The sequence below is a fragment of the Kogia breviceps genome, chromosome 7, assembly GCF_026419965.1.
Source record: "Kogia breviceps isolate mKogBre1 chromosome 7, mKogBre1 haplotype 1, whole genome shotgun sequence".
Taxonomy (NCBI): domain Eukaryota; kingdom Metazoa; phylum Chordata; class Mammalia; order Artiodactyla; family Physeteridae; genus Kogia; species Kogia breviceps.
In genome coordinates this window covers 42,436,113-42,463,223 of record NC_081316.1, presented here as the reverse complement: position 1 = coordinate 42,463,223, position 27,111 = coordinate 42,436,113, and the positions used below count along the sequence as shown (strand labels likewise).

General features: G+C 34.8%; 1 protein-coding gene across 3 annotated transcripts in view; it reads left to right on the top strand.

Annotated features, from left to right (window-relative positions):
• Positions 1-27,111, top strand: part of FAR1 (fatty acyl-CoA reductase 1) — a 72,565-nt gene that overhangs the window by 33,177 nt on the left and 12,277 nt on the right. For all 3 annotated transcript variants that reach the window (XM_059070669.2, XM_059070668.2, XM_067038190.1), the window contains 8 exons: positions 286-481; positions 10,750-10,925; positions 17,592-17,771; positions 20,494-20,671; positions 21,705-21,749; positions 21,873-21,991; positions 22,926-22,993; positions 24,499-24,670. In XM_059070669.2, the coding sequence (XP_058926652.1) occupies positions 293-481; positions 10,750-10,925; positions 17,592-17,771; positions 20,494-20,671; positions 21,705-21,749; positions 21,873-21,991; positions 22,926-22,993; positions 24,499-24,670 (1,127 nt within the window). In that variant the 5' untranslated portion in view covers positions 286-292. The remainder of the gene's footprint in view (positions 1-285; positions 482-10,749; positions 10,926-17,591; positions 17,772-20,493; positions 20,672-21,704; positions 21,750-21,872; positions 21,992-22,925; positions 22,994-24,498; positions 24,671-27,111) is intronic.

The following is a 27,111-nucleotide window of genomic DNA, read 5'->3' as shown; positions in this document are numbered from 1 at the left end:
AGGTCACTTGGTACAAACTGTACTAAAGAAACCCAGGCCCAGAGAAGGTGAGTGACTTGTCCGAGGTGGTCCAGGTAAAAATAGGGATTAGAAGCCAGTGTTGCAGTTCATTGTACTTTCCACCTTACTACAATGAGCCAAACGTTAATGTCCCGTTTTGTGTTAACGTTGAACTTTGATTTTTGCCTGTCCTTTAAAATACTTATTTGAATACCAAGAGATTTTCAGTATGTAACAATGAACATAAATCTTTGAAGTGATGCTTATTTATCATATTTTCCTTAGGATCAGAATGGTTTCAATCCCAGAATACTATGAAGGCAAGAATGTCCTTCTCACTGGAGCTACTGGTTTCCTAGGGAAGGTACTTCTGGAAAAGTTGCTGAGGTCTTGTCCTAAGGTGAATTCAGTGTATGTTTTGGTGAGGCAGAAAGCTGGACAGACACCCCAGGAGCGAGTAGAAGAAGTCATTAGTGGCAAGGTAAGTATGGAAAATGATCATTTGGAAGAGAGAAAAAAGTGTGTGTTTGTGCATGTAATTATTGTAATCATCAACAGCTTAGTATATTTCTTAAGTATCCTGAAAAAAATTGGTTAAAAAAATCCTATAAGAATGGCAGTAAACTGAATATGACTTGTGATCAGTAGGCACTTTCTTCTATGATGAACAAAATTATATAACAAGTTCTAAATTACCTTTATGGTAAAGGTTTAATGTGTTTTTAGAATATTTGAGGCAGGTTATTTGTAAATACTAGATGTTTAAATAGTTTCAGAATAATAATAATATGTTAGTTTCTAACTCCTACTAAGTTGTGAGACACAGTGCTTTGATAACAGTTAAAAATTTGTAAGCACTAATTGCTCCCCGCAAAAGTATTAGGAAGTAGCAAAGTCTCATATTCCCATTTAACAAATAAGAACATGGTGACAGAGGGGTTATATAGAATATAAGAGTATGTCATACATTTGAACCTTTAGTAAAATATGGCTAAGAAAAAATGGAAATGAGCTGGAGTAAAATTATTTCACAGCCATAAGTTTTAGAATTTATCTGACATTCATTGTTAGTAACTTTGGTATACTAGCTATGTAATTTTTTAGTTATTAGGTAGGTATCTGGTACCTTTTAACCTTCTAGGGCAGCTGTGACTTATGTATAAAAAAACAAAAAAACCAAAACTAGAAACCTTTGAGTTACTCTGAGCAGTGAAAGAATTTCTAAAAAGTATCAAAAGATATGTTGCTTAATTATAGATTAACAATTCTCTAGAGTTAATAAATAATTTATTAGACATGATTTGTATTCCAGCCTGTTTTGATCTTTCAGTAGAAATCCATAGTTAATAGTGGCTGAGATTTATTGAGTGCTTAAGTTGTGCCAGGCACTGTGTGCAAAGCACCTTATATGTATTTAATTATCACAGGAACTCTTCAAGGTAAGTACTGGTCTTATTCCCATTCTACAAGGTCATATAGTTAGTGTTAGAGCCAATGTCTGTGAACTCTGACGACTGAACCCAGAGCTCATGCTCTGGTAGGGACAGATGTTGATGTATCCCATTTTATAAATATGGACAATGAGTCTCAGAGGTGGTTATTTTATCTGAAGTTGTGTAGCTAATAGATGTCGGATATAACGCAGATGACTTGATAACAAATCCCTTTCTACTTTATAGCATTACTTCCCCAATAGATAAGAAAGTAAGGCAAAGATGATGGAATGCTTTGTGATAAAATGGAAAAAGTAATCTTGAGAGTTGGATACCTTACTAGTTGTAAATGTTGTAGCTGGCACACACTGAGTAAAAATAGCTTAATTTCCCGAAGCCAGTGGCAAAAAGCTTGGTGCCCAAGTTTACAAAAATTAAAAGAGAAGATGACAAAAGCAAAAGAGAAGTGCGTGAAGGGCAGCAAATAACAGGGGTTAACATCAGAAGGAATAAGAGTCAGTTTATGGGTTAGGGCAGTAGTGGGAAGCTTATCTCCTAGGAGTGATAAAGTATGATAACAGAAAAACAGTGAAGAGAAAAAGAGAAGATACACAATAAGACCTGTACAGAAGTGTGGGAGGGTTTAAATATAACTTTTAATTTTCTTAACATTACAGCGTTATAATAAAATACAGTCACCAATATTCACTACAGTGACTTAGGATAAATTAAGAAAAGGTTAAACTATATTGAGGATGTTTTCTTTACTAAGATGTTACGTTGTTTGAGAATGATTTCCATTCAAATACAATTTTGGTTCAGAAAGATAAACTTTTCTCTTTTGTGAAGCATCCATGTTTTTCTTGTTTGTATTCCCCCTCCTCCCCATTAAGAGGTAATCCTAGACCCACAGGGTTTTAACAGTGAGGTGTAAATTAATATTTGTTTTTCCTTTTAAAAATAAATTGTTTGAAACTATTAATAGAGCATTAAAGAATAAAAATAATATTTACTTTTGTCCCACTGTTTATTGAGTTTGTCCCCACATGAAAACTTTAAATAATCTTTACTTCAACTAGAAAAACTTCTTTTCTCTGAATTACTTTTAAAAACAAATCTACTTCTTTGAGGGCTACTCAGTGACAGTATAGCTCACAAGGGTAGTTATACCCTAGTAACCCATTGCCCCAAACTCTCGTGCACTTGTGCTCTTCCCATTTGCCCTCCCTTCCACAAAGATGTGAGTCCTGCTATATACTAGAAGCTGTTCAGGTTACTAGAGATACGGCAGTGAAGAAAACAAAATCCCAGCATTTGGAATTTACATTCTAGTTAGGGAGACAAGTTAACAACTATATAACATGTTGAATAGTGGCACGTGCTGTTCAAAAGTAAAGCAGAAAAGGGGGATTGAAAGTGATGGAGGTGCTGCTTTAGATACAATGGTCAGAAGAAGTTCTCTCTGAGGTGGCGTTTGGTCAGAGACCTGAATGATGAAGTGAGGAAGAATCCATGTGGTACGTGGAGGAAGAGTGTTAAAGGTAGAGGGAACAGCACGGGCAAAGGCTCTGAGAACTGCTTGGCAGGTTGGAAGAATGTCAGAGCAAGCTGTGGTGTTTTCTTCACTGGACTCTGTATAAGGCATGTAAAGTAAATACTAAGTGCTGGAGTATTCCTACTAACATTCTTCCTCTCCCCAAGTGAGGAATTAACAATTGAAATTGTTAATTATTCTTTTAAATTTTTGCTTGTTTGACTTGAGGAAGAGGGCTTCAAACAAATATTTATACTTAACGTGAGAAAAATGTAGCTAGTATTAACTTTAAACTCTTAGATTAAGGAAATATCACATGAACTTTCTACATACTTATTTTTAAAAGTAAGATGTGGGTTAAACGTGAAAACAGAACAGAGTAGTGATTACCAGAGAGGAAGGGGTTGGGGGTAGGGTGAAATGGGTAAAGGGGGTTAACTGTATGGTGATACATGGAAACTAAACTTTTGTTGGTGAGCACACAGTAGTGTATATAGGAGTCAAAATATAATGTCCTAATCGTGGAACTTATATGATGTTATAAACCAGTGTTACTTATCTCGATTTAAAAAAAAGACAAGGGACTTCCCTGGAGATCCATTTGTTAAGACTCTTTGCTTCCACTGGAGGGGGCATGGGTTCGATCCCTAGTCGGGAAACTAAGATCCCGGGTGCCATGTGGCATGACCACAAAAAAAAAAAAGACAAGTTTTAGTCATTTTCATTATTGTTTCTAAATTCTTTAGAGACAATTAAAAAAAGATGTGAGTTAATATTTCAGTGTTTACTACTGTAAAATCTAGCTACATAATTACTATGCTTGAAGAATTTGCCATCTTAAAGTGTGGTAGGCACAAAGGTCATTTTCAGTTTTTCCTGAGAACTGGGAAGATCAACTAAACTGTATTCAATATCATTTTAAAATTAAAACTATTTGGTAGCCTAGTATAAGGACTTTTTTAAAAAAGTGATATCATTTATAACTTTTTTCCAAGTGACTTTTAATTAAAACTCTTGAGCAAATTGTTTGATAATGTATATTGACTGCAGTGTATTGCAGACTGATATTATTACCTTATGGCTATATTTTTTCATATCATCCAAATAGGTTGAAAGATTCTGTTTATTTAAGGCAGTGATTCTCAAACTTTTGATCTCTGGACCCCTTTACACTCTTAAAAATTATTGAGGACTTCAAAGAGATTTTGTTTTTGTGAGGTTTTATTTCAAATATCTTATTGATGTTTATCGTAGTAGAGGTTAAAATTGAGAATTTTTTTTTCAGTCCATAACACTTCTTTATAAAGTTTTGAGACTTTAACAATACCTTACACAGACCACATGTTAAATACATGTTGAATAATTGATTCAAATAAGATACTGCTATTTAAAACATTTTGCACAAAGCCTGGGCCTGAGTAAAAACTCAAAATATGATAGAAGCAGTAATAGCAATGGTAGTGATTTAGTACTTGTGATAATTGTAGTGCAATATTAATATTAATATTGATTTATACTGGATTGCTAGATCATTCATCGAGTGCTGAGAGTTAACAAGAACAATTTTCCAAACAGTCAGGTATTCACACTGTAGATATGATCTATGCTTCCCCAGTTCAGCTCTTCACCCATCTTTTTCTGTGTGTAGATTTATCAAAGAAAGCTTTATGCTGTATTCCTCTTCTAGTTACCTCTTTTTATTTCTTTTTTTTAACATCTTTATTGGAGTATAATTGCTTTACAATGGTGTGTTAGTTAATGCTTTATAACAAAGTGAATCAGCTGTACATACACATATATCCCCGTATCTCCTCCCTCTTGGGTCTCCCTACCAACCTCCCTATCCCACCCCTCTAGGTGGTCACAAAGCACCGAGCTGATCTCCCTGTGCTATGGACTGCTTCCCACTAGTTATCTATTTTACCTTTGTTAGTATATATAAGTCCATGCCACTCTCTTACTTCGTCCCAGCTTACCCTTGCTACTCCCCGTGTCCTCAAGTCCATTCTGGACGTCTGTGTCTTTATTCCTGTCCTACCCCTAGGTTCTTCAGAACCTTTTTTTTTTTTTTTTCAAATTCCATATATATGTGTTAGCATACGGTATTTATTTTTCTCTTTCTGACTTCACTCTGTATGACAGTCTCTAGGTCCATCCACCTCACTACAAATAACTCAATTTTGTTTCTTTTTATGGCTGAGTAATGTTCCATTGTATATATGTGCCAATTCTTTATCCATTCATCTGTCGATGGACACTTAGGCTGCTTCCATGTCCTGGCTATTGTAAATAGAACTGCAATGAACATTGTGGTACATGACCCTTTTTGAATTATGCTTTTCTCAGGATATATGCCCAGTAGTGGGATTGCTGGGCCATATGGTAGTTCTATTTTTAGTTTTTTAAGGAACCCCCATACTGTTCTCCATAGTGGCTGTATCAATTTACATTCCCACCAACAATGCAAGAGGGTTCCCTTTTCTCCACACCCTCTCCAGCATTTATTGTTTGTAGATTTTTTGATGATGGCCATTCTGACTGGTGTGAGGTGATACTTCATTGTAGTTTTGATTTGCATTTCTCTAATGATTAGTGATGTTAAGCATCCTTTCATGTGTTTGTTGGCAATCTATGTATCTTCTTTTGAGAAATGTCTATTTAGGTCTTCTGCCCATTTTTGGATTGGGTTGTTTGTTTTTTTGATATTGAGTTGCATGAGCTGCTTGTAAAGTTTGGAGATTAATCCTGTGTCAGTTGCTTCATTTGCAAATATTTTCTCCCATTCTGAGGGTTGTCTTTTCGTCTTCGGTATGGTTTCCTTTGCTGTGTAAAGCTTTTAAGTTTCATTAGGTCCCATTTAAAATTGAGAACATTTTCAACTAAAATAATATACATACACACATTCCATGAGCCATCGAGAGTGATGATGTCATTACACATGTAGCTTTGGAAAATTCCTCTCTATACTTGTGAGAGAATGAAAGTGAAAAATGCAGATAATGTTTTACTTTTATTATGAAAATAGTTTTGACTTTGTGAACTCCCTAAGTAGGAGTCTCAGGGACTACTAGGATCTTCCACACTTTGAGAACTGGTGCTGATTAAGAGTGTACAGTGTTGCTTAGACCATGTGGGTACAACCTACTGGCACATTCTAATGGATATACTGAATAGGGGGAAATGTTCGTGCTTTAAGGAAAGAGTTGACTTTTGCAGACATCCAAAATTAATTTGAACCCAAGCTTGGCAGCAAAGATTCAGAGAGTAAAATTGGAGTCAGAAACAAAAGTGATTAGAAAGCTGTGAGCTCAGTTTTGCAAGGGCTCTCACTCTATAGGCATATCCCTCCAAAGAAATGTCAGATAGCATTATTATTTTTTTTGGAAGAGAATGATGCTCATTTGTCTGTCTAAATTCTTATAGTCCTGTTGGAAAAAACAAATAATTAGCAAATCCTTACATAGCAACTAACCATTTTACTTTGAATGAACTTCATATACCTTTGTGATAGTTCTTTGGATTATAACTAATTGTTATGTCACAGTAGCTTTTCTTTGACATCATGCAGCAGATACTTAACATGTTGCTTTTATTTTTATTTAACTGTAGGATGTAAAATCTTTTCTCCAAAATTTAGAAGTTATTCCTAAACTTCTTAACTATTCAGATAGTGTACGTTAGTCTCTCTTCTCTTTCCTCTTTCTGATTTTTTACCAAATCCCTTTGGAATTCTTTGCTTCCCTGAAAACCTGTGAGAAGGGAGTCATCAAGTGGGCTATAAGACCACAAGGCCTATTTTAAGTAATAATGCCTGCATGTGTGTTTTGTTGCCATCTCTGCCCTTTGTTTACTCATCTTGGCATTTTATCATGAACCACTTGTAATTGGTATATTGTAATTCCCTTCCCAACACCCTCCCTCCCCCTAGTGAGAGATTATTTATTCTTACTCATTTTTTATTTATTTTTTATTTTATTATTATTTTTTTTTGTGGTACGTGGGCCTCTCACTGTTGTGGCCTCTCCCATTGCGGAGCACAGGCTCCGGACGCGCAGGCTCAGTGGCCATGGCTCACGGGCCCAGCCGCTCCGTGGCATGTGGGATCTTCCTGGACCGGGTCACGAACCCGTGTCCCCTGCATTGGCAGGCGGATTCTCAACCACTGCACCACCAGGGAAGCCCCATTTTTTATTTTTCAGAAAACATTTATTGTGCCTACTCGGTGCTGGGCACTTGACTTGATATAAGGGGTTGAATTCAGGAATAAATAAGAGTCCCTGCCTTAATGGAGCCTATAGTCTAGAGAGTTTTTAAGAGGGAGGAGGGAAGGAATAGAGAGTGTAGAGGTGTTAAGAGAGATTGGATAGGAGCAATTATTGAAACTGATGTCTTGGTTGGAATTGAGGACCTAAGTAAAATGTAAAAGAGTTGGGCATCTTCTCTGGGGTCTCCAGTGTAATGCTTCTAAAATTTTTCCTCACCAGTAAGTCTGATTTGTAAAGAAAATGATTATCTTCTACTGAAAGCCTGAAATTTCATTGAACTTTTGTAGTTTAGTCTAAGCATATGGCCATTATTTTCAATATAAAAATGCCTTGTCCCCAAGTATTTGTCTAAATAAATATTTGACTAAAATACTCTATAAAATTTTGTCTTAAATTTTATCTTATGCTTTTAATTCCCCCCGGCACATCCCACCACTTACTCCTAGGGCCATTCATTCCCACTTATGTATATAGCATTTCTGGTGAATCAATAAAATGAGTTCTTTTTATATCAAGTAGCAGTGAATATGTACACTTAAAGTTGTTAAGAAACTTTTAGGTAGAGCCTTCTATGATTTTGAAACAGGAATTAAAGAGCATAGGCATAGAGCATATACTATAGTGGGACATTGACTTATAGCAGAATTTCTCAACTTCATCACTATTCACATATTGGGCCAGATAATTCTTTGTTATGGGGAGCTGTCCTATGCACTGTAGGGTGGTCAGCATAACTGGCCTCTACCCACTAAATGCCAGCAGCTCCCTCTCCTCACCATCCCCGTTTTGACAAAGAAAAATGTCTTCAGACATCACCAAATGTTCCCTGGGGGCTAAAATTGCCCCAACTTGAGAACCACTGATTTACAGGAATGTCTCTGGGAAGGTAAACTTCATTGCTGGCAAGGAGTGAAAATAGTTGACCATGAAATAAATTCTGGAAAGGGAATAAAAATACATTAAAGAGGGCATTAGTGGACTTAGTAAAGTAGGAACTAATTGGGGTACCAGTGGGTTAAAAACTTTGGAAAAGATGGTATTGAATAAAGAGATGGTAGCTAAAGAAGGGAAGAGCATCACATTTGAGACGTAACTTGTGAAGCAGTGTGATCATGTATTTTTGGTAGTGGTGGAGATATCTGATATGAAGGGGAATTAAAGGTCATTGGCAATCTGGGAGAATGAAAAAGTCTGAATTCAGTGTGTTAAAAGTACTTTTCTGGTCATTCCTCAGGCTCCTTTTTCTCTGCTAGCCCCTTAAATATTCTTCAGAATTCTGTCCTAGGCCTTGATCTCTTCTTACTAGGTCCAGTTAGGTAATTACTCAGCACCTTCTGTTTTGTGTGAGGTGAAAGGTTGTATTTTAAATTAGATTTGGAAAAAGCTTCATATAGTCTGGACCTTGTGTGCTCATCACTGCTGCTACCTGGGTGATATTCTCCCAGGGCTACCTGTGTGGTTAATAAAATCTATATCAGTAGTCTGGCATCAGACTTGTGTGCTCATCACTGCTGCTACCTGGGTGATATTCTCCCAGGGCTACCTGTGTGGTTAATAAAATCTATATCAGTAGTCTGGCTCTTTCTTCCTTGAACTCAGGACTCACAGAGCCAGTTATCTCTACTAGACCAGTCTTCTGGGGTGTTCTCATTGGCACTTTACACTCAGCATTCACAAAACTGAACTTATATCTCCATAGCTGTACTTTCTCTTCCAGTGTTTTCCACCTAATGAATTTATTCACTTAACAAATGTTTATCATGTCACTGTCTTGCCAGGCACTCTGTTATCTGGGGCCTTTGTTCTGAGCAAAATAGACCTAGTCCCTGTCCACGTGGAGTTTATATTCCTTAACCCTCGTCCAGTCATTGGCCAAGTCTTACTGAGTTTTTTAAATTTCCCAAACATTAATGTTCTGTTACTTCTAGGTGGTTATACATGCTACTTTCTCTACCTGAAACACTATTCCTCTACTTTATAATCTCAGGTCCTTCCCAACTAGCAGGGCTAGATGTTGCTCCTGTACAGTCTCATAACACTTATATTATCCCTATTTTATTACTTATAACATTATACTTTAACTGTTTGTTTACTTGTCTAACTTTTCCTAGTAGGCTCTAAATAGCTTGAGGCAAAGGTCATAATTCTTGTTTTCTCAGTGTCTAGAAGGTACTTAGTTCATCTGAAATGCCTAGTAAGTATTTTATCAATTAATATAAGAAAACAATAATATTGGAGTCACTAGCTAGCAGTGGTGGAGGGGAAGACCGTTACTTACTAAAAGTCACCTGGGAGGGTGAAAGCAAGTACCATATATGTTTTATAGACTTTTTTCCCCAGATTTCGGAATCTCTGCTTAAACTACAAATACGGACTTTCAATGGAGTGGAGAGTCAGGGTGTAATAGAACAGTGATCTGGAGGTGACATCAGTGTTCCTCTATAAAATCTGGGATAAAAAATTAAATTTGACTCACAATTGAATGTACCTTTATACTGTAACCATTTTCGGATCTGATTCTCTAGTTAAATTTATTCCTCTGAGTATACTTAAGGAATATTGAATTTTCTATTTTCAAGTTAGAATCCTATATGTATATCTCAAGTTCTTCCAGCTTCATAGTCACATTTGCTTACCAACTTTTTTTTCCTTTAACATACTTACTTTGTTTTTCCCTTTAAAATTTTTCTAAGATTTTAGGTAGAGTATGATTAATGGTATTTTAATCTACTAAAAGAGACTAAAACCAAAATAAAATGAAGTGATAAATTAAGGTTTGGATTTTAGAAATCTGAATGATCATTTTATTTTTTTTAAATGTACTTTATTTATTTTTGTCTGAGTTGGGTCTTCGTTGCTATATGCAGGCTTTCTCTAGTTGTGGAGAGCGGGGGCTACTCTTCATTGCGGTGCCCGGGCTTCTCATTGCAGTGGCTTCTCTTGTTGCGGAACACAAGCTCTAGGTGCACAGGCTTCAGTAGTTGTGGTACACAGGCTCAGTAGTTGTGGCTTGCGCGCTCTAGAGTTCAGGCTCAGTGGTTGTGATGCACAGGCTTAGTTGCTCCACGGCATGTGGGATCTTACCGGACCAGGGACTGAACCCGTGTGCCCTGCATTGCCAGGCGGATTCTTAACCACTGCGCCACCAGGAAATCCCTGAATTATCATTTTAAACATTGTTCTGATGTCTGTGCTGCTTATGTCTATTCTGAGAGATAATATAATCTAATCAACAAAGGCATGGACAGTTAAAATTTAACTCTGCAAGCTACCAGCCCTGTGTCCTTTGGCAAGTTACTTAACCTCTCTGTGTCTCAGATTCCTCATCTATAAAATGGGGATAATAATGTGAACCCCATAGAGTGTTTTTCATACAGAATGATAGCAATTTAAGCAACCTTAGGATTCGCATAGTTGAAATTTAAAAAATAGTGATCCTTGGGGGAGGAAAAGGTGGTGATGATGGGTTTTAGAAAGTTGAAAATTACTGCCCTAAAATGTTTTTCCCCTTTGATAGCTTTTTGACAGATTGAGAGATGAAAATCCAGATTTTAGGGAGAAAATAATAGCAGTCAACAGTGAACTCACCCAACCTAAACTGGCTCTTAGTGAAGAAGATAAAGAGATCATCATAGAGTCTACCAATATTATATTCCACTGTGCAGCTACAGTAAGGTTTAATGAAAATTTGAGGTAAGTAAAGGTATTTATATGATATTTGAACTGCAGCATAGTTTAAAGATCCAATTTGAATTCTACTTTTTAGTCAAGTCATTTGAAAGTGTTTTGAAAATGTTTGCTCTCTGTTAATTGTAGCATTCCGTGTCCTACGGAGTATTAAAAGAATTTTCTTTCTCTTCTTAACAGTTTAAAAACATCGGATAGCTAGTATATGTTTATTAGAAGAAGTTCCCATGAATTTATATGTGGGGCAGGGAGGAAGCAAGAAATGGGAAGTGTGGTGTAGAAGAAAGAGAAGTTTACCTTGGGTAGGAGTATTAGTCTTAACAACTAATAGTGTTTATTTCCTCTGCCCTCCATTCTTAAAGAAGTGTATATATACCCTAGCAGCTTTGTCTACTTCATACATATTCATCTGAAAATTTTAAAAAGTTAGGCTCAGGTTTTGCAGAGTAAGATGAAATGGCTTATACATTGAAGTCATACCTTGTTTTTGTTTTAAAACTTTGGTATCAGTGTTAAGGGCAAGGTACATTGGATATAGGTTTACTTTAAAAACGGTTTGGACTTCCTTCAAGATGCCCTATTTCAAGAAAAAGTAACATTTTAAATGGTCACTATGTTTTTAAAAATCTAACAAGTACACATTTCAAATAATGGTGCTTAATTCAGAGCATTTTTTGACGTTATATACAGTTTTATAATGTTAATCTAATTGTATGGTCTTATATCAGTTAAAATGGTGCACACTTCTTTAGATTTCATAATTGCTTGAAGGCCTTCTTAAAATGTTTTTAAGTTCAATTCTGATTGTAAAGGGTTTTGAAATTATCCCCCATATTGTCTATGTATAGAAGTATAAACCTTAATCGACATTGTATAACATGACAGTTCAGTGCCAAAGCATTACAGTGAGTTTTGCCTATACTGCAGGTAAGGACACTATAATAGTCCCTTAGATTCCTCTAAATAACAATGCTTTATAGTTTCAGGGTGTTTTCTCGCTCATTATTTCATTCCATGCTTAATGTTACCCAATGTAATATAATGGTCACATCCATTTTATACTTGAGCAAGCTGAGGCAGCACTGTATAATGGAGAGGGCGTGAACTTTGGAATTACATACCTTAGCTCTAATCTTGACTTTATCCTTTATTATCTGGTGGTAATAATTTATTTATATTTTAGTTCTTTTTATGCAGCAGTTATGTATTCAGGATTCAAAAGTGACAAAAGAATCTTATTAGAACTATAGTATAATCTCATTTTCATAAAATATGTGTGTACATAGATGTGTATTTATATACATATCTTTTAATATTGGCCAGCTATTATATTTGGATAGTGTGATTACAGGTAGGTTTTTAATATGAAATAGTCCTTCTAACTGGTTTTCTTCCCTGTAGTTCTAGCTTTCATTTTTTTCATAACCAAAAGAAAGAGTTCACATAGCCTTATGAAACTGTTTTCAAGGAAAAAGGTATATAGATACTTGATAATTATGGTATAGTCCTCAAAGGGAAAATTGGATGCTTTTAAAGGGGAAATTGTTTTGCAAACAGGCAACATTGATTAGGGTGAAACTCATCCAAGTAACCTTACAAGAAGGACCAAAGTATAATACTTTTGGGGAATGTTCTCTCCTCTTTCTCTTCCCCTCAGGGTAAGCAAGGTTACCATTAACAAAAGGGAAATCTTTTTATTATTATTCTTTCTTCTTTCACTAGAGATACCATAGTGGAAGGAGGTAGACAGATGACAAGAAAATTTATTGTTCTTCTCTTCCTTGTCAGGGCATGCATATTTACTGACCTAATCCTAGTCATTAATTGAAATTATTGTTTTCTATTAATGGATATTGATGTCTAAGTGGTGATACTACAACATTCTAAAGTACTGTAGGTTGACATATAATAACTACTTACAAAACAATTATTCTTTATAACCACTTTTTAAGTTAACCCACAAATAAAAAATGGTTCAGAGCCTTTACTGCCAGGACAAGAAAATCCAGATTTTACTCCCAACATTATACTCTGTATTTTGGGAGAAGTCAAAATAAATTGTACACAGATCCTATTTGAAAAGTCCATATTGTCTATTAGAGGAAATGGAATATATTTAAATAACCATAAAATAGGATAGAAAATGTGGAGTTACTGAAGAGCATACATTAAAGTGCTGTGAGAGTTGAGAGGTGGCAGAGCTCATTTATTTTCAGATATGGTGGTCTATAAATCTTGAAATAGGAAAAAATGGATATCAAGATTAGGAATTATAAAGAAATACTGACAAAAGATGAGGAGAGAGTGATATTGAGGATAATAAAGGGAGTTACTTAAATAGTTGACCATAGGTATGGTATCTCTTAGTAAGGAAAGTGAAGGTAGAACAGGGCCATTGGACTTGAGAGTAAAGAAGTATCAGGAGACTAAAGACCATGATGAGGACAGAAAATAGGCTTAAGGGCAGAAATGGGAGGACAGATAGTGTGGTCTGGGGAAAATTCATAGTATGAGATTTTAGAGCTAGAGCAATTTTGGGTGAGAGGCCCCAGGGTATGAATATAAGAGTACGTGTTCAGAAAGGAGTGGAAGTAAAGATAAATGATTTAGAAAAGATCAAGAAACTGTTGAGCCTAAGGGCATGGATTCTCAAACTTTAGAATGTATTATGAATCTTAAGGATTACTGGAAAATGTGTTAAAAATGCAGTCTTGGACTGTATTTGCCAAATTCAGACCCTCTAGTTTTGAGATAATACCGAGGAGTCCTCATTTTTAATAAGAGCCTAGGGTGTGATTTAAGTTACAAATTACTGGGTCCCCTACCCTGATTGATTAATTATCCCCTTAATAGACATCTGTTTCTATATCTTCATTAAGTTAAAAAAAATCAGCAGCAATATAGTGATGAGATCTCATGTAGGTATTATTTTCTCAGAGGTGGGGAAGGGAGTGATGAGGGAGAGATCAGAATGGCCTGGGGAACTTATATAAGATGTGATTTTTAAGACACACTAAAAAGTGTCTGAAGATGAGGTCCAGCAATCTGCATTTTTAATAAGCTCACAGGTGTCTGTCAAGCAAAGCATGATCTCTGGTTTAAGGTCTTAGAAATGTTATCAGCATAGATTTTGAACAACCCAATATGTCAATAGAAGACAGGTGAATAAGAAAATTTATTGGCAGTTCAAGTTGAGTTTTTTCCTTTATTAAAGTGGTTTCTGTGTCTACATTAGTGATGGACCATAATTACAAAGATTTGTTCATTTTTGCTCTCCCCCCCCAGAAAGCCTGTGTTATATAAGATGCGTTTATGAATCCCCATAACCAAAACATAGTGAGAACTTTATTTTTGTTTGGTGCTACTAAATGCTTTCAGATCTAACATGTCAGGGTCTCAGCCTAAAGTTCAAGGTGTACAAATTGGATGGTAGTAAAACAGAGTGAGGATACTAGCCTGGCAGAGATACTAGGAGTTATTTACATGGGCACAAAATGCCTTCAGGTTTGCGCTGTCAGGTGCAGATGGATGGAAAGAGGTGAGTAGGCAAAGCTCAGGAGTGCTTCCTCTCTCAAGTTATTCCTTATTTTCAGTGACCCAGAAATTCTGTCACCATCCTCAGGAACCTGTAACAAAATATCCTTTGTGTTCTGTTCCCAAAACATCACTCTCCCTACCACTATTGTTTTGCAAATGCAAAAGAAAATAGCACATTGCCTTATAGTCTAGTGGACAGTATCCTCTCTGTGAAACGTCTTTTTTGCTGGATATCTATTTGAACAGATTTTCCTCCCTCAGTTGAGATAAGGAAGGAAAAAGATAACATTAATGTTTTTAAGACCCCAACCCAATTAGTCCATTAAAAAATTTTTTTATCCTTTTAGTATGTTTTCATAGGTTCTCAGATAATATTAAATTAAAAGAAAAAATAAGTCCCAAGAGTTTTTCCTCTCATGAATTATTTCTTATTCCTAGTGACCCAGAACTTGTTGTTCTGTCCTCAGAAACCTGTAACAGGATATTCTCTGTATACCTTTTCCAAAACAGTACCCTCCCCATTCCCACTGTTTTGCAAATATGATACGCATCAGAGAACTACTTTACAGTCAAGTAGACCAGATTCTATCTGTGACATATCCTGGCCTTTTAAAAGAACAGTTGGATTTTTTTCTTCTTAAATACTGAAAATGTAAGAATTTCGGAAAGTACTCAAAACTTTTTATTTTTAAAAAAATTCTCTTGTGGTCTCTCTTTGAAAATATGGTGTTTTCCATAAAACATAAACATAGAATTTGTAATTTTACATATTGAAACAATTTCCATATTTCTAACTTTTTCATAGTTATAATTTTCATGATGTGATGATATTTCATCATGTTACTATACTGTAATTTATGTCATGTTCACTTAGTATAGCAAATATAGTGAATTTTTCTGAGGGTGTGGAGAAAAGGGAACCCTTCTACACTGTTGGTGGGAATGTAAATTGGTGCAGCCAATTTCTATGGAGAACAGTATGCAGGTTCCTCAAAAACTAAAAATAGAGTTGCCATATGGTCCAGCAATCCTACTCCTGGGCACATATATCTGGACAAAACTATAATTCAAAAAGATATATGCAACCCTGTGTTCATAGCAGCACTATTTACAATAGCCAAGACATGGAAACGACCTAAATGTCCATCAGCAGATCAATGGATAGAGAAGATGTGGTGGGGGATGTGTGTGTGTGTGTGTGTGTGTGTGTGTGCGCACGCGCGCACACAGAAATATTACTCAACCATGAAAAAGAATGAAATAACGCCATTTGCAACTACATGGATGGACCTAGAGGTGATCATATTACATGAAGTAAGTCAGAAAGAGAAAGACAAATACCATATGATATCACTTATATGCAGAATCTAAAATATGACACAAATGAACTTATCTACAAAACAAACTGACTCACAGACATAGAGAACAGACTTGTGGTTGCCAAGGGGTAGGGGTGGGGGTGGGTTGGATTGGGAGTTAGGGACTAGAAGATACAAATTATTATAAATAGAATGGATAAACAATAAGGTCCTAATGTATACACTGGGAACTATATTTAATATCCTGTAATAAACCATAATGGAAAAGAATATTAAGAAGAATATATATGTATAACTGAATCACTTTGCTGTACACCAGAAGCTAACACAATGTTGTAAATCAAGTATACTTCAATTAAAAAACAAAAACACAACCAGAAAACAAATTTAGGGAATCTTAATTTCTTTCTGTTTGAAAAATTCTGGTTAGAACAAGTTTTTCCTCTCAGTTAATTTCAGTGGGTTAACTAGATTAATAACTGGCATTTCTGTAATTCCTGGTACTTTGTCCTAGTCTCTTTCGGATCGGTTGTATCAGTTTATAGTGTCACCAACAGTGTATTACTTTGCCAGTTTTTTCACAGTATTACTGGTTTTGGGTATTTCAACTTTCTTTTCCCTCAAGTAAGTTATAAACAAAAGTATAGTAGTAAGCAAAAACTATCCACCCCTTAAGTAATATTTATTGAATGCCTATTTTGGGACTATGTTAAGAATAATGCTGAATACTTGCAAGCTGTTTTGTTTAATTTAACTTTATACAAATCTTAGTAGTTAGTCTCCATTACATATTCTCCTTTACAGATGAAGAAATTGAGGCCTGAGTGCTTGAATGACTTTACAAGGTCACCTAATCCTAGCTGATAGGCAGGCTGAACCAGGGTTTGAACCCAGGTCTTATTTCAGAGTCTTGTTTTTAATCCTGTTTCACTTCATAATCTATATATTTAAAAAATATTATTCACACAGATTTTCCATGTTTTTATAGTTGTCAGTTATTTTAATGGCTGTATTCTTTCATTGTAATAAGATACCTACTTTATTATACCATTTCATAGTGAATATTTGGGCTCTCTAGGCTTTTGCTATTACTAGATGATGCTTCATCGATTATTTTTCTGCATACATATTTTTGCACTTGTGAAATTATTTACCTCAAATAAATTTCAAGAAGGGAATATATAGATCATCTTGGGGTCTTGCATTTGCCTCTTGTAACAAATGTATTATAACACCCCTTTGAATCTTGTAAGGTAGTCTTAAAAAGGTGTTTGGGTTAATTGCTACAAAGAGAGAAGTAAACATACTTTTACTTGATTATATGTTAATATAATTTAATGTTTTTGAGTTTTCTTTGACTGTTTTACCTTTATTGATGACTACCATAGCATTTTAAAATTACTTAATGATTCTTACTTCTCCTAGTGGTATAGCCATTCATAAAACAGTATGCTTTCAAAAATCAAGAGGCAGAAGAAGTCTAAAATGACTTCAAAAATGTATGCATAAAAGCCAAAGACTGAAATTATCTGTGTCTATTTCTGGGTAATTTAAAAATTTTAATTTGTGCTTTTATTTTTATAATCCTAATATGAAGTTTATTTTATAATCAGAAGAATTTTAAACACAACTGGTAGAATGGCTGTACTTCATGGTGAAATAACACACAAAATCTGAGCTAAGGGATCAGTTGTAAAGAAACAAAAACCTCTTTGTCCCTTTCTGTCTCTGATGCTCTAAAATGGAAATAAGATTTTTTTAACAGGTGAAAAAATGACACAGCTTCCCAATTTTTTATTGTCACTTTCTTTTACAGAGATGCTGTTCAGTTAAATGTGATTGCTACACGACAGCTTATTCTGCTTGCACAACAGATGAAGAATCTGGAAGTGTTCATGCATGTATCAACGGCATATGCCTACTGCAATCGAAAGCATATTGATGAAGTAGTCTATCCACCCCCTGTGGATCCCAAGAAGCTGATTGATTCTTTAGAGTATGTTTGTTTGAAATTTATATACATTTGCTTTGACCCCAAACTTTGGATCCAAGTTTATCTATTTACATGTATCTCTTGGTCTGTTTCAGTTTCTCTCTTTCTCTCTAAATCTCCACCCACACTTATGTATACATTTATCTCTTCCTTATTCAACAAATTATTATGTATCTACTATGTTCTTTTTATTGTATAGATTTGTACCTAAATGACTCTCGGTAAAGTCAATGTGTAAAGTCAGTGTAGAGCTTTCACTTTTGACCAGGTGTGATGGTTGGAGGAAAGCCTCTGAACAACTTATCCATGGTATTAGAGTCTTCGTTTTTCCAAGGAATCTATCTTAGCCACTAAGAAGTGCCTGATATCCATGGAGACTAATGACTGCCTATTCAATAGCAAGGTCTAATTTATTAAAAGATTATCCTTTTATTTTGCCCAATGGAGTACAGTTGACCCTTGAATAACACAGGTTTGAACTGTGTGGGTTCACTTATACGCAGGTTTTTTTTCCAATAAATAAGTACTCTAGCACTACACAATCTGCAGTTGGTTGAATCTTTTGATGCAGAACCATGATACAGAGGGCTGACTGTAGAGTTATATGTGGATTTTTGATTGCACAGGGGTCAACCCCCAACCCCAAGTGTCAACTGTATATCTACAGAGGGGCCTTGAATTATTAGGGAATCAGAGGAGTCATGGTCCTTTAATTGATACTCCTAGTGTTGTTGTTTATCATCTTTCTGAGGACTAGGATCCTGTCATCAATTATTACTTGAGAAATGTTTGCATTTGATGGATACAAATAGGCATGGCCAAGATTTCATTTGCTTCAGCCTGTACTTTCTCATCGAGTGAAACAAACAAACAGGATCAGAGCAAGAATAAATAAAGGGTCTTTTCTTTTATAGACGATAATTATAGAAAACTCCAGTATCCGTATCTTCACATATTTGTTAATCCTCATATAATGTTCCTGTGAGCTTTTTCCTCCTTTATTCTGTTTGCTCTTCGGTCTCTTTTCTTCCAAGGAATCCTATTCACATTCAGCTCTTCAGTTACCATCCCCTGTTTTCTCAGTCGAATTCTCTTCTTCCCAAGGGTGCTACAGAATGTTGATAGCTCCTTCTCCAAGTTTTCTTCTAAAATAAACACATAAGTCCATTTCCTTAAGGCTTTCCTGGAAATATGAGGAAGTAGACAGATTTGTAAAAAACTAATAAGTATGGGAGCTTACTGAGACATTCTTATGGTAATTCCCTGGTTTCTGTTTTCTAATTCATTTCTTAGATGGTCCCAAATTTCTACCTCATTTTCCTCAGGTCAGTAGGCAGAAGTCTTTAATATCTCTGGGAAAAGCTGGGTGTGGATGTTAATAAATCTTTTTACTTTTTTTCTTATTAGCAGTTTGTATATCCAGACCTCGAAGTTGCTGAGAAAGAGCCTATAACCTTCTAATTCTATTATTTTCTTTTTTTGCTTACAAAGAAATCTGACCAACTGGCCAACAGATAATTTTAGGATAACTCATAGATTGGCTCTGTAAACTCACTCCAGTGATGAGGCTTACTGACTCTAAAAGTCTTTCCTCGGTTTAGCCAGTTTTGTTTTTTTTAATATAACAACTCTCTTTTCCATTTTTCAAAGTTCATCTCCACTATGGAATTTTTCCTAAGTTGAGTAGCAACCTCCCTTCAATTTTGTTAGTGTTCTTTTCCTTCTACATGCAAAAAGTACTTCCACATACAGAAGAAAGTTTATCTTGATAGTCTCCATTTTATGCATCCTTATCAGTTAGTATAGGTATGTATCATTTGTGCACTTATAGAATACTTAGTATGTATACAAGTATGCATTGTATTATAGACAGGAAGAAAAACTATCTGAAAACAAGTACATAATGTATTGGAATTAGAAATTTAGACTGGAAAAGACTATAGAGATCCCCTAGCGTTATCACCCTCCTCTTACATATTATCATAGTAGAACTTTTCTTCAGAGGCACTGAGAGAATTGGAGGAATTTTGTGACTTCATAGTAGGTTGCTAATTGAATTTTTATAACGTGGTTCAATATATTTTTATCATTTACCCAGTATTTGTTAGTGTTGCTAGTGAGAGCATAGCAATTTTTAGTGCTTCACCTTAAATATTTAGATTACTAGACCTTTTATGTTGATTGTAAATGTATGTTCATTTAAAATGTATATAATTTACTTATCATGCTGTTATTGTGATTATATACAAATCTATAATTCCTAATCTGAAACCCTTGGGGTTAGATGTATTTTGGAATTTATTTAGACTTTAGAAAGGAAATATAATCTATGTATTGTGTAATATGAAATAACTTCAACTGGATTTGGGGTAGCACCCCTCATCAAACACATACGAAGTATATGAATACTTACAACTAAATGATGTGTTTTTTTTAAAAAAAAAAGACCATAAATCAGTTCTGATTCACTTTTGCTACCTACTATATGATTTATGAAAGAACTCTTGATTTTCAGACCTTTGTGGATATAGAAACGGGATATGAGAGATACGGAGTTCTGGTTGATATTTAATGAAAGTAAAGCTAATTTCCATTTTTTTAGTAAAAGTTGTTGTCAAATCACTTGAGTCAGAGCAACAGATATGTTTGAAATATGCAAAGTGGTTTTTCATTTTATAGTAAAACATCCGAAAATATTTTTACATGCAATTTCTTTGTTTACCAGGTGGATGGATGATGGCCTAGTAAATGATATCACACCAAAATTGATAGGAGACAGACCTAATACATACATATACACAAAAGCATTGGCAGAATATGTTGTACAACAAGAAGGAGCAAAGCTAAATGTGGCGATTGTAAGGCCATCAATTGTTGGTGCCAGTTGGAAAGAACCTTTTCCAGTAAGTTGTTAGAAATCTTTGTAAATAATTGGAATTGGGAATTTTAAGGCATAATTCTGTACAAAAAGAGTTGGCAATTTTTTATGAGCAGGTTTTGTTTACTGAAAAAAGTGGTTTCCATTTGTAGAAAGAGACACTTACTGGTACTTTTATTTCTAATGTAATACTGTATGTATAGATATGCAGGTCAATTTTTAAAATGTTAATTGAAAATTAAATCAAAGGCTATGGTGTTGTCTGGAGTCAAAGGAGACCATGAGTTTTCTTCATGATTGATGAGGGATCGGACTCTGACATGTCAACATTTGTTGGCTTTTTAAATTATTTGCAGATTAGTTTCCCTTGCAGAGGTGAAGGAAATAGAGATGAGAATATTCAGATCTTATTTTATTTCATTTGCTTTTTAGTACCAAAAAGAGGCAGGCCTTCCAAGAGGTTGACTCCTCCCTGTATAGATTACAAGCTAAGGAAGATAAGAGATTTCTGTGATCTGCTGTAGAAAAGCAAGGAATTATGGTATTTGTGAATCCCTGAAATAAGAGAAAACATAAGAGATAAATTGATTTAGAAAAAACTTAGGTCTCTTTAATGGTAGTAAATGATAGTATCTCTTCTGTTGCTTTGGCATTATTCTGTTTTCTTCTGTTTTATTCAGTAATTTTGAGGAGGATTTACCATTTCCCTCAATCTCAGGCTACTGCCTTAGTAAATAGCACAAAATCAAACTTAAATAGTCATCATTTAACTAAAATATTTGACAGATATAAACTCCTTTTTTAAAAATTCTCTTTGCAGAGAGTTAATGGAAGAGTAGGTAGCCCTTTGAAAACAATTTTACTTAGTAATTTGCAATCTCAGAGGAAGACTGCTTCTATTTAAGATGGGGAGAAATATTCTGGCCTGAATCTAGTCTGTTTTTTAGTTTTTAGAAGAAAACTACCAAGTATATATGTGGAGTTATAGATTTCAAATGATAAATCTCTAGTTTTATAATATTTCTAAGCTCCCTCCCTTTTTAAAATTTTGGTATTAGGGATGGATTGATAACTTCAATGGACCAAGTGGTCTCTTTATTGCGGTAAGTAAGCCTTTTGTTTTATTCAATATTCTGTACTTTTTTTCTGTTTTCTGTGTATCTGAATATTGTGTATATGTGTTTTGGCTTATATATCTTAAGGTGTTGTTTTTAATTTCAACAAAGGCAGGGAAAGGAATTCTTCGAACAATGCGTGCCTCCAACAATGCCCTTGCAGATCTTGTTCCTGTAGATGTAGTTGTCAACATGAGTCTTGCGGCAGCCTGGTATTCCGGAGTTAATAGGTATATGAGATGACAATGTCGCTTGTTAAATATATAGTAACTGAGATGGGAAAACTAATGTTAAATAATCCCTCATAACTGATATTTATCAGTTTTATTAACCCATACCAATATTATATAGCATTATCACTTTCAACTGCAAGAGTTGGTTTAAATAGGCGATGAAGTGGTTCCATCAGCAATTATTAAGAATTAACACAAATTCTAGTGTACTACCCACAGGATGGACAAGGTCATTAGAAATTAAAAGAAAACAACAACACAAAACATGATTTTATTTTTTAATCCAAACTAGAACTTGGTATAAACTTGGCATATATAAAGAGCTAAATAAAATTCGCAGAGAATGGCTTACATATTATCAAACATGCACACTAGAGTGCTTTAATCAACTCATGGGCCTCCTTTTAAAAGGGAGTAGTAGCATTTACAGGTAACACCTAAGCCTAAACACCTAAGCTTCTCAATAACTTTTTTTCTAAATAATAAACTGCCCTTATTTTTGAAGTCAGTATTTTATATCTTAAAAAGGAGGGATATGATTATATGAATATATTGTATCTGGTGAAAGGGAACTCAATTCATAATTTTTTCAGCTAGAGCCTCTGAAAATGGGAAGGAGATAGGAAGAGCTGAGGTTGTTTTTTGTTCTTTTTCCTCGCATGAAAAACAGACACTCCTGCTAATACAAAGAAGAAAATATGAAGTCTATATTATTTTTTATAAATAATTTTTTGGTAGGATAGGGGAAAAGGGTAGTGTAAATAGTCGTTCAGACACAAAAATTAATCCTTTAAAGATAATATTTTAAATATTCACTGTAGAAAAGGTACCCATCATCCTCATTTCTTCCTACTTAAGTATCATGTAAGATTTAGATTGGTTAAGTTTAGCCTCTTTTTATGTTTCATTGTTTTGATCTTTGTCTTTGCAGACCAAGAAACATCATGGTGTATAATTGTACAACAGGCAGCACTAATCCTTTCCACTGGGGTGAAGTTGGTATGATTTTACTTGTGTTTTTGAATGTTAGAATAAATTTTAAAGAACTTAAAATGTTCACTGAGTTTTTATGTTAGAATAACCCATGAGGCATTAAAGCCACCAGTTACCAATTTATTCTTATTTTAATTGCTATGTTAGAATATCTACTAGTACTGCCTTTTGGTCCTTAATAATGTTTCATAAATTTTTAAATATCCTGCTGTATATTCCTTCCTCATCCCACCCTTGTCTGACCCTTACTATTTCTCTGCTGCCATCTGCAGCAACGCCTATAGATACTCGTGGTATGGAAATAATGCTTTTTTCCTCCCTCGTGGGTACTCTAAATCCTGATGGTCCCTGTTCGCAGGCAGTATCACTTCCAACTACAAGAGTTGGTATATTGTAGGAGATAGCTAGTTGTCCTAAGAGTAATAACTAAAGGAATTAGCAAGTAGAATACATGTTGCCATAATATTTTCTGTTACATTTATTAATCTGTTTAAATTCACAGATTCACAGCAGGTAGTGTGTATGGTATGTTACTTGTTTTAGAATAAGAATAGTATAACTTAAAGGCCTACTTAAATTGAATCATTTTTAAGTTGTTGGTTTATGTTTTCAAGTTTAAAGTAAAATGTATTTACAGTGTTGATTTAGTACTAGGTCTTATTTTACCTCTAATTGAACAATTTTTGTTACCCTTGAGGAGTGATTTGATTTTAAAGTAAATCTTTGTCTTTCATCCTAGGGTTTTTTATGGCATTTTTATTTCAATTGAAAGATTGACTTAGAGCATGTAAGAAAAAAAAATCTAGGGTGCTTTTAATTTTATGATAATTATTTGTATTCTTTTAAGAATTTTAAAACACTTTAATGAGTTAGGTTTTTTGGTAGTCTTTCATTGTGTTATGAAGTTTAGCAAAAATCAAGTTGAGCTTTATTTTAGTGAATATTCCAGTATACATTTCCATTGAAGCATTAATATACATGATAATAGATTTGACTATTTTGATATTTCATAACCTAAATAAATTACAACAGAAGTTAATTTGGGGTTGTTTTAAGCTTGTTGATATATGTTAATTTGAGCAACTTAATTATTCACAAGCAAAGGATGATGATTTCCCTTTTCTTTTTTAAGTAAGTACAGTAATAAGAATCTGGAAAGAGGAACAGAAAGAAAGAAGCTATCATGAGAGGTGAAATATAGAAAGTGACATTGTAAACTGATATAGGTAAAACATTAAAAGGATTTTTTTAAGAGTGAATTTTAGCAGAAATTCATTCATCTAATTAAAATTCATAAATAGTGGCAGTGCTAAAACCATTTGAGTTCAGCAGTCTAATACCCATATTCTCTTAGCTACTATAGAAAATAGAAAAGTTTGTTTTTTAAATGAGCAAACTCTTACATCTTTGGTAAAATATTTTGCTTTGTAAAAACATGTGTTTTTGGGTTTTTTTTCAAAACTTCATTACATGGTTATTATCAAAGCTGTTACACAACTTTTCTTCCTCAGAATACCATGTAATTTCCACTTTCAAGAGGAATCCTCTCGAACAGGCCTTCAGACGGCCCAATGTAAATCTAACCTCCAATCACCTTTTATATCATTACTGGATTGCTGTAAGCCATAAGGCCCCAGCATTCCTGTATGATATCTACCTCAGGATGACTGGAAGAAGCCCAAGGTAATGGTGACTAGCTCTGTCTTATCTGTTCCTCTGACTGTTAAGCAACCCATGCTTACGCTAAAATGCATATTAACTCTGTATTTGTTTATGCTTATGATAAGGCTTAATGGCCTTTCGTGAATGAGAAGACTCTTGAATTTAAGAATTTGTCAGAAAAGCAAAGGTAGTGTTATAATTCACTCTGTTCTGAAGTTTGGATGATAAATTATTGTCATGTGCTGAATTCTAGGTCTAACTTCAGGTATTTTTTCTGAATAACAAATAACATTCAAAATGCTTTGACGCTTATTTTTCCTACAGGATATTATCTAAATCATTCCTTCAAGATGAATCCTTTAAACCAAGTATTCAGGCGCCCCAATATTAAGTTGTATTCCAACAACTTATTGCTTCATTATTGGAAGGGTGTCAGACATACAGTACCTGCATTATTGCTCGATCTTGCACTCAGGTTGACAGGTCAGAAACCGTGGTAAGAAGAATAGCAGTAAATACACTATGTATTGGTAAGGTGGTGGAAGCTTGCTGGAGAGACAAAAAGTCGCTAGCATGAGCTTTACCTTTAGAATTACTAACCTGATTAATCACAATCACAGTCAGGATGCTAGGACATTTCTTAGAAATTAAGGATATTTGGGAGACTAACTGTGGATCTCATCTTATTGGGCCATTGATCCTCCAGAATCCCATAATATAGGAAATGTCCAGCGTCAAGGTTGTCATTGTTATTATAAGCTGAAATTGAGCCCTTCTCTCCCCGTTAAAAACTTGGAGGTGAGTTTTATAGGGGATTAAGGGTTAAATGTTTTGCTTTAAGTGGATTGTGCAGTTTTATATGAAAAAACCTAGGATGCTTCTAGAAAATTAACTGCTTGAGCTATCTCAGCTTCCTATTCAGCTTATAATATGATAATTACCGTTTCTGACTAATTTTTCAGGTTGAGAATTTAAAACAAAAGTTAACAAATGGAAAACTGTCTATTATAGTTGTTATGGCCTTTCTTTCTTTTCTTTTTTATTGAAACCCCACAAACTTAAATAAAGTAATCCTACTGTCTTTACCACAATTATAGTGAAATGTACTATAAAAATATTTATTTTTTTAATTACATTGGCATTATAGTGGAGCCTTTGATTAGAGAGTTCAGGATTTGAGTATTTATGTATAAAGAAGATGCTGATTCCAGAACTTCCATCAACTGCTCAAAAAAATAAAAGTGAGATATCTTCCAGTTATAGTGTATCAGGATCTGAGTTACATGTAGGGAATTTTCTGTGGATTCAGTTGTCCATTATGTTTCTAACCCTGTATGTTATATATTGTAATACAAGAAAGGTGTTGAATTGAACAACTTAAGAATAGGTAAAGAAATACTCAGTGGAAAGAAGATACAAAATACATTAAAACTATCTTCAGGTTTTCCTAGAATGATCTGCAAAGTACAGTATTTGTCATTGGCAACATTCTTTTGTGGCTAAAAAGCAGATGTAAATTTATGAGTGATGGCAGTGATGCTGTCTTGATATTAATAAAGTTGTTGAAAATTAGAGCAGAACAATCAAAACTAGGTCAAAAAAGTAAAATAAGTTAAATATATCACAGTGCCTTACACAGAAAATGGGGCTTAGTAAACTTAAAAACTGAATGAAGAGCCAAAGTTTATTAAATAATTTATAGTAGATGTTGCTACATAACAAATCATCTCAAACTTAGTGGCTTAAAACAGCAGTAGTCATTTTATTTCTTTCAGGATCTGGAATTCAGGAAGGAATCCACTGGGCAACTTTGTCTTAGAGGTCTTTCATGTGATTGTTGTCAGATGGAGCTGAAGTGGGGGCGTGCAGTGGAACAGCTGGTATCACTGTCTCTTCATATTGTGTCAGGATCTCTTCATAGAGTGTCTTTGCAGACCAGTGGTAGCCTTAGGGGAATTGGACTACTTACATGGCAACTGAAGGCTTCAAGGAAAAGTGCTTCAGTAGGCAAGGTGGAAGCTATGTGCATTTTCTGACCTACCTAAGGAAATCATGCAGCACTACTTCCACCTCATTCTTTAATCACAGATGAGTCACAGATCCTCCAAGATTGAAGAAGGGCTATAGAGAATAGTCAAGATCATCTTGTAAATGAACGGGTGAGATGAAAGGTATTGTTGCAGCCATTTTTGGAAAGTGCAGTCTGCTATAGTCAGACCTCTGGTGCAAACAATTCATATTCCTCCCAAATGGAAAATACTCTTGCCTTTCCCCCCAAAACCTCTCTGACATCAGCTTGAAGCCAGTGTGGTCAGCGAAATCTGGTAAATTGTGGATGAAGCTCTTTAGGAGTGTTTTTTCAGGTGTAGTTCCTCAAGTATTAATCTGAAAACCTGTGAACTAAAGTGACAGGTTACCTGTTGCCCGTCCACCCAACATATAATAGTGAGACAAGCATAGGA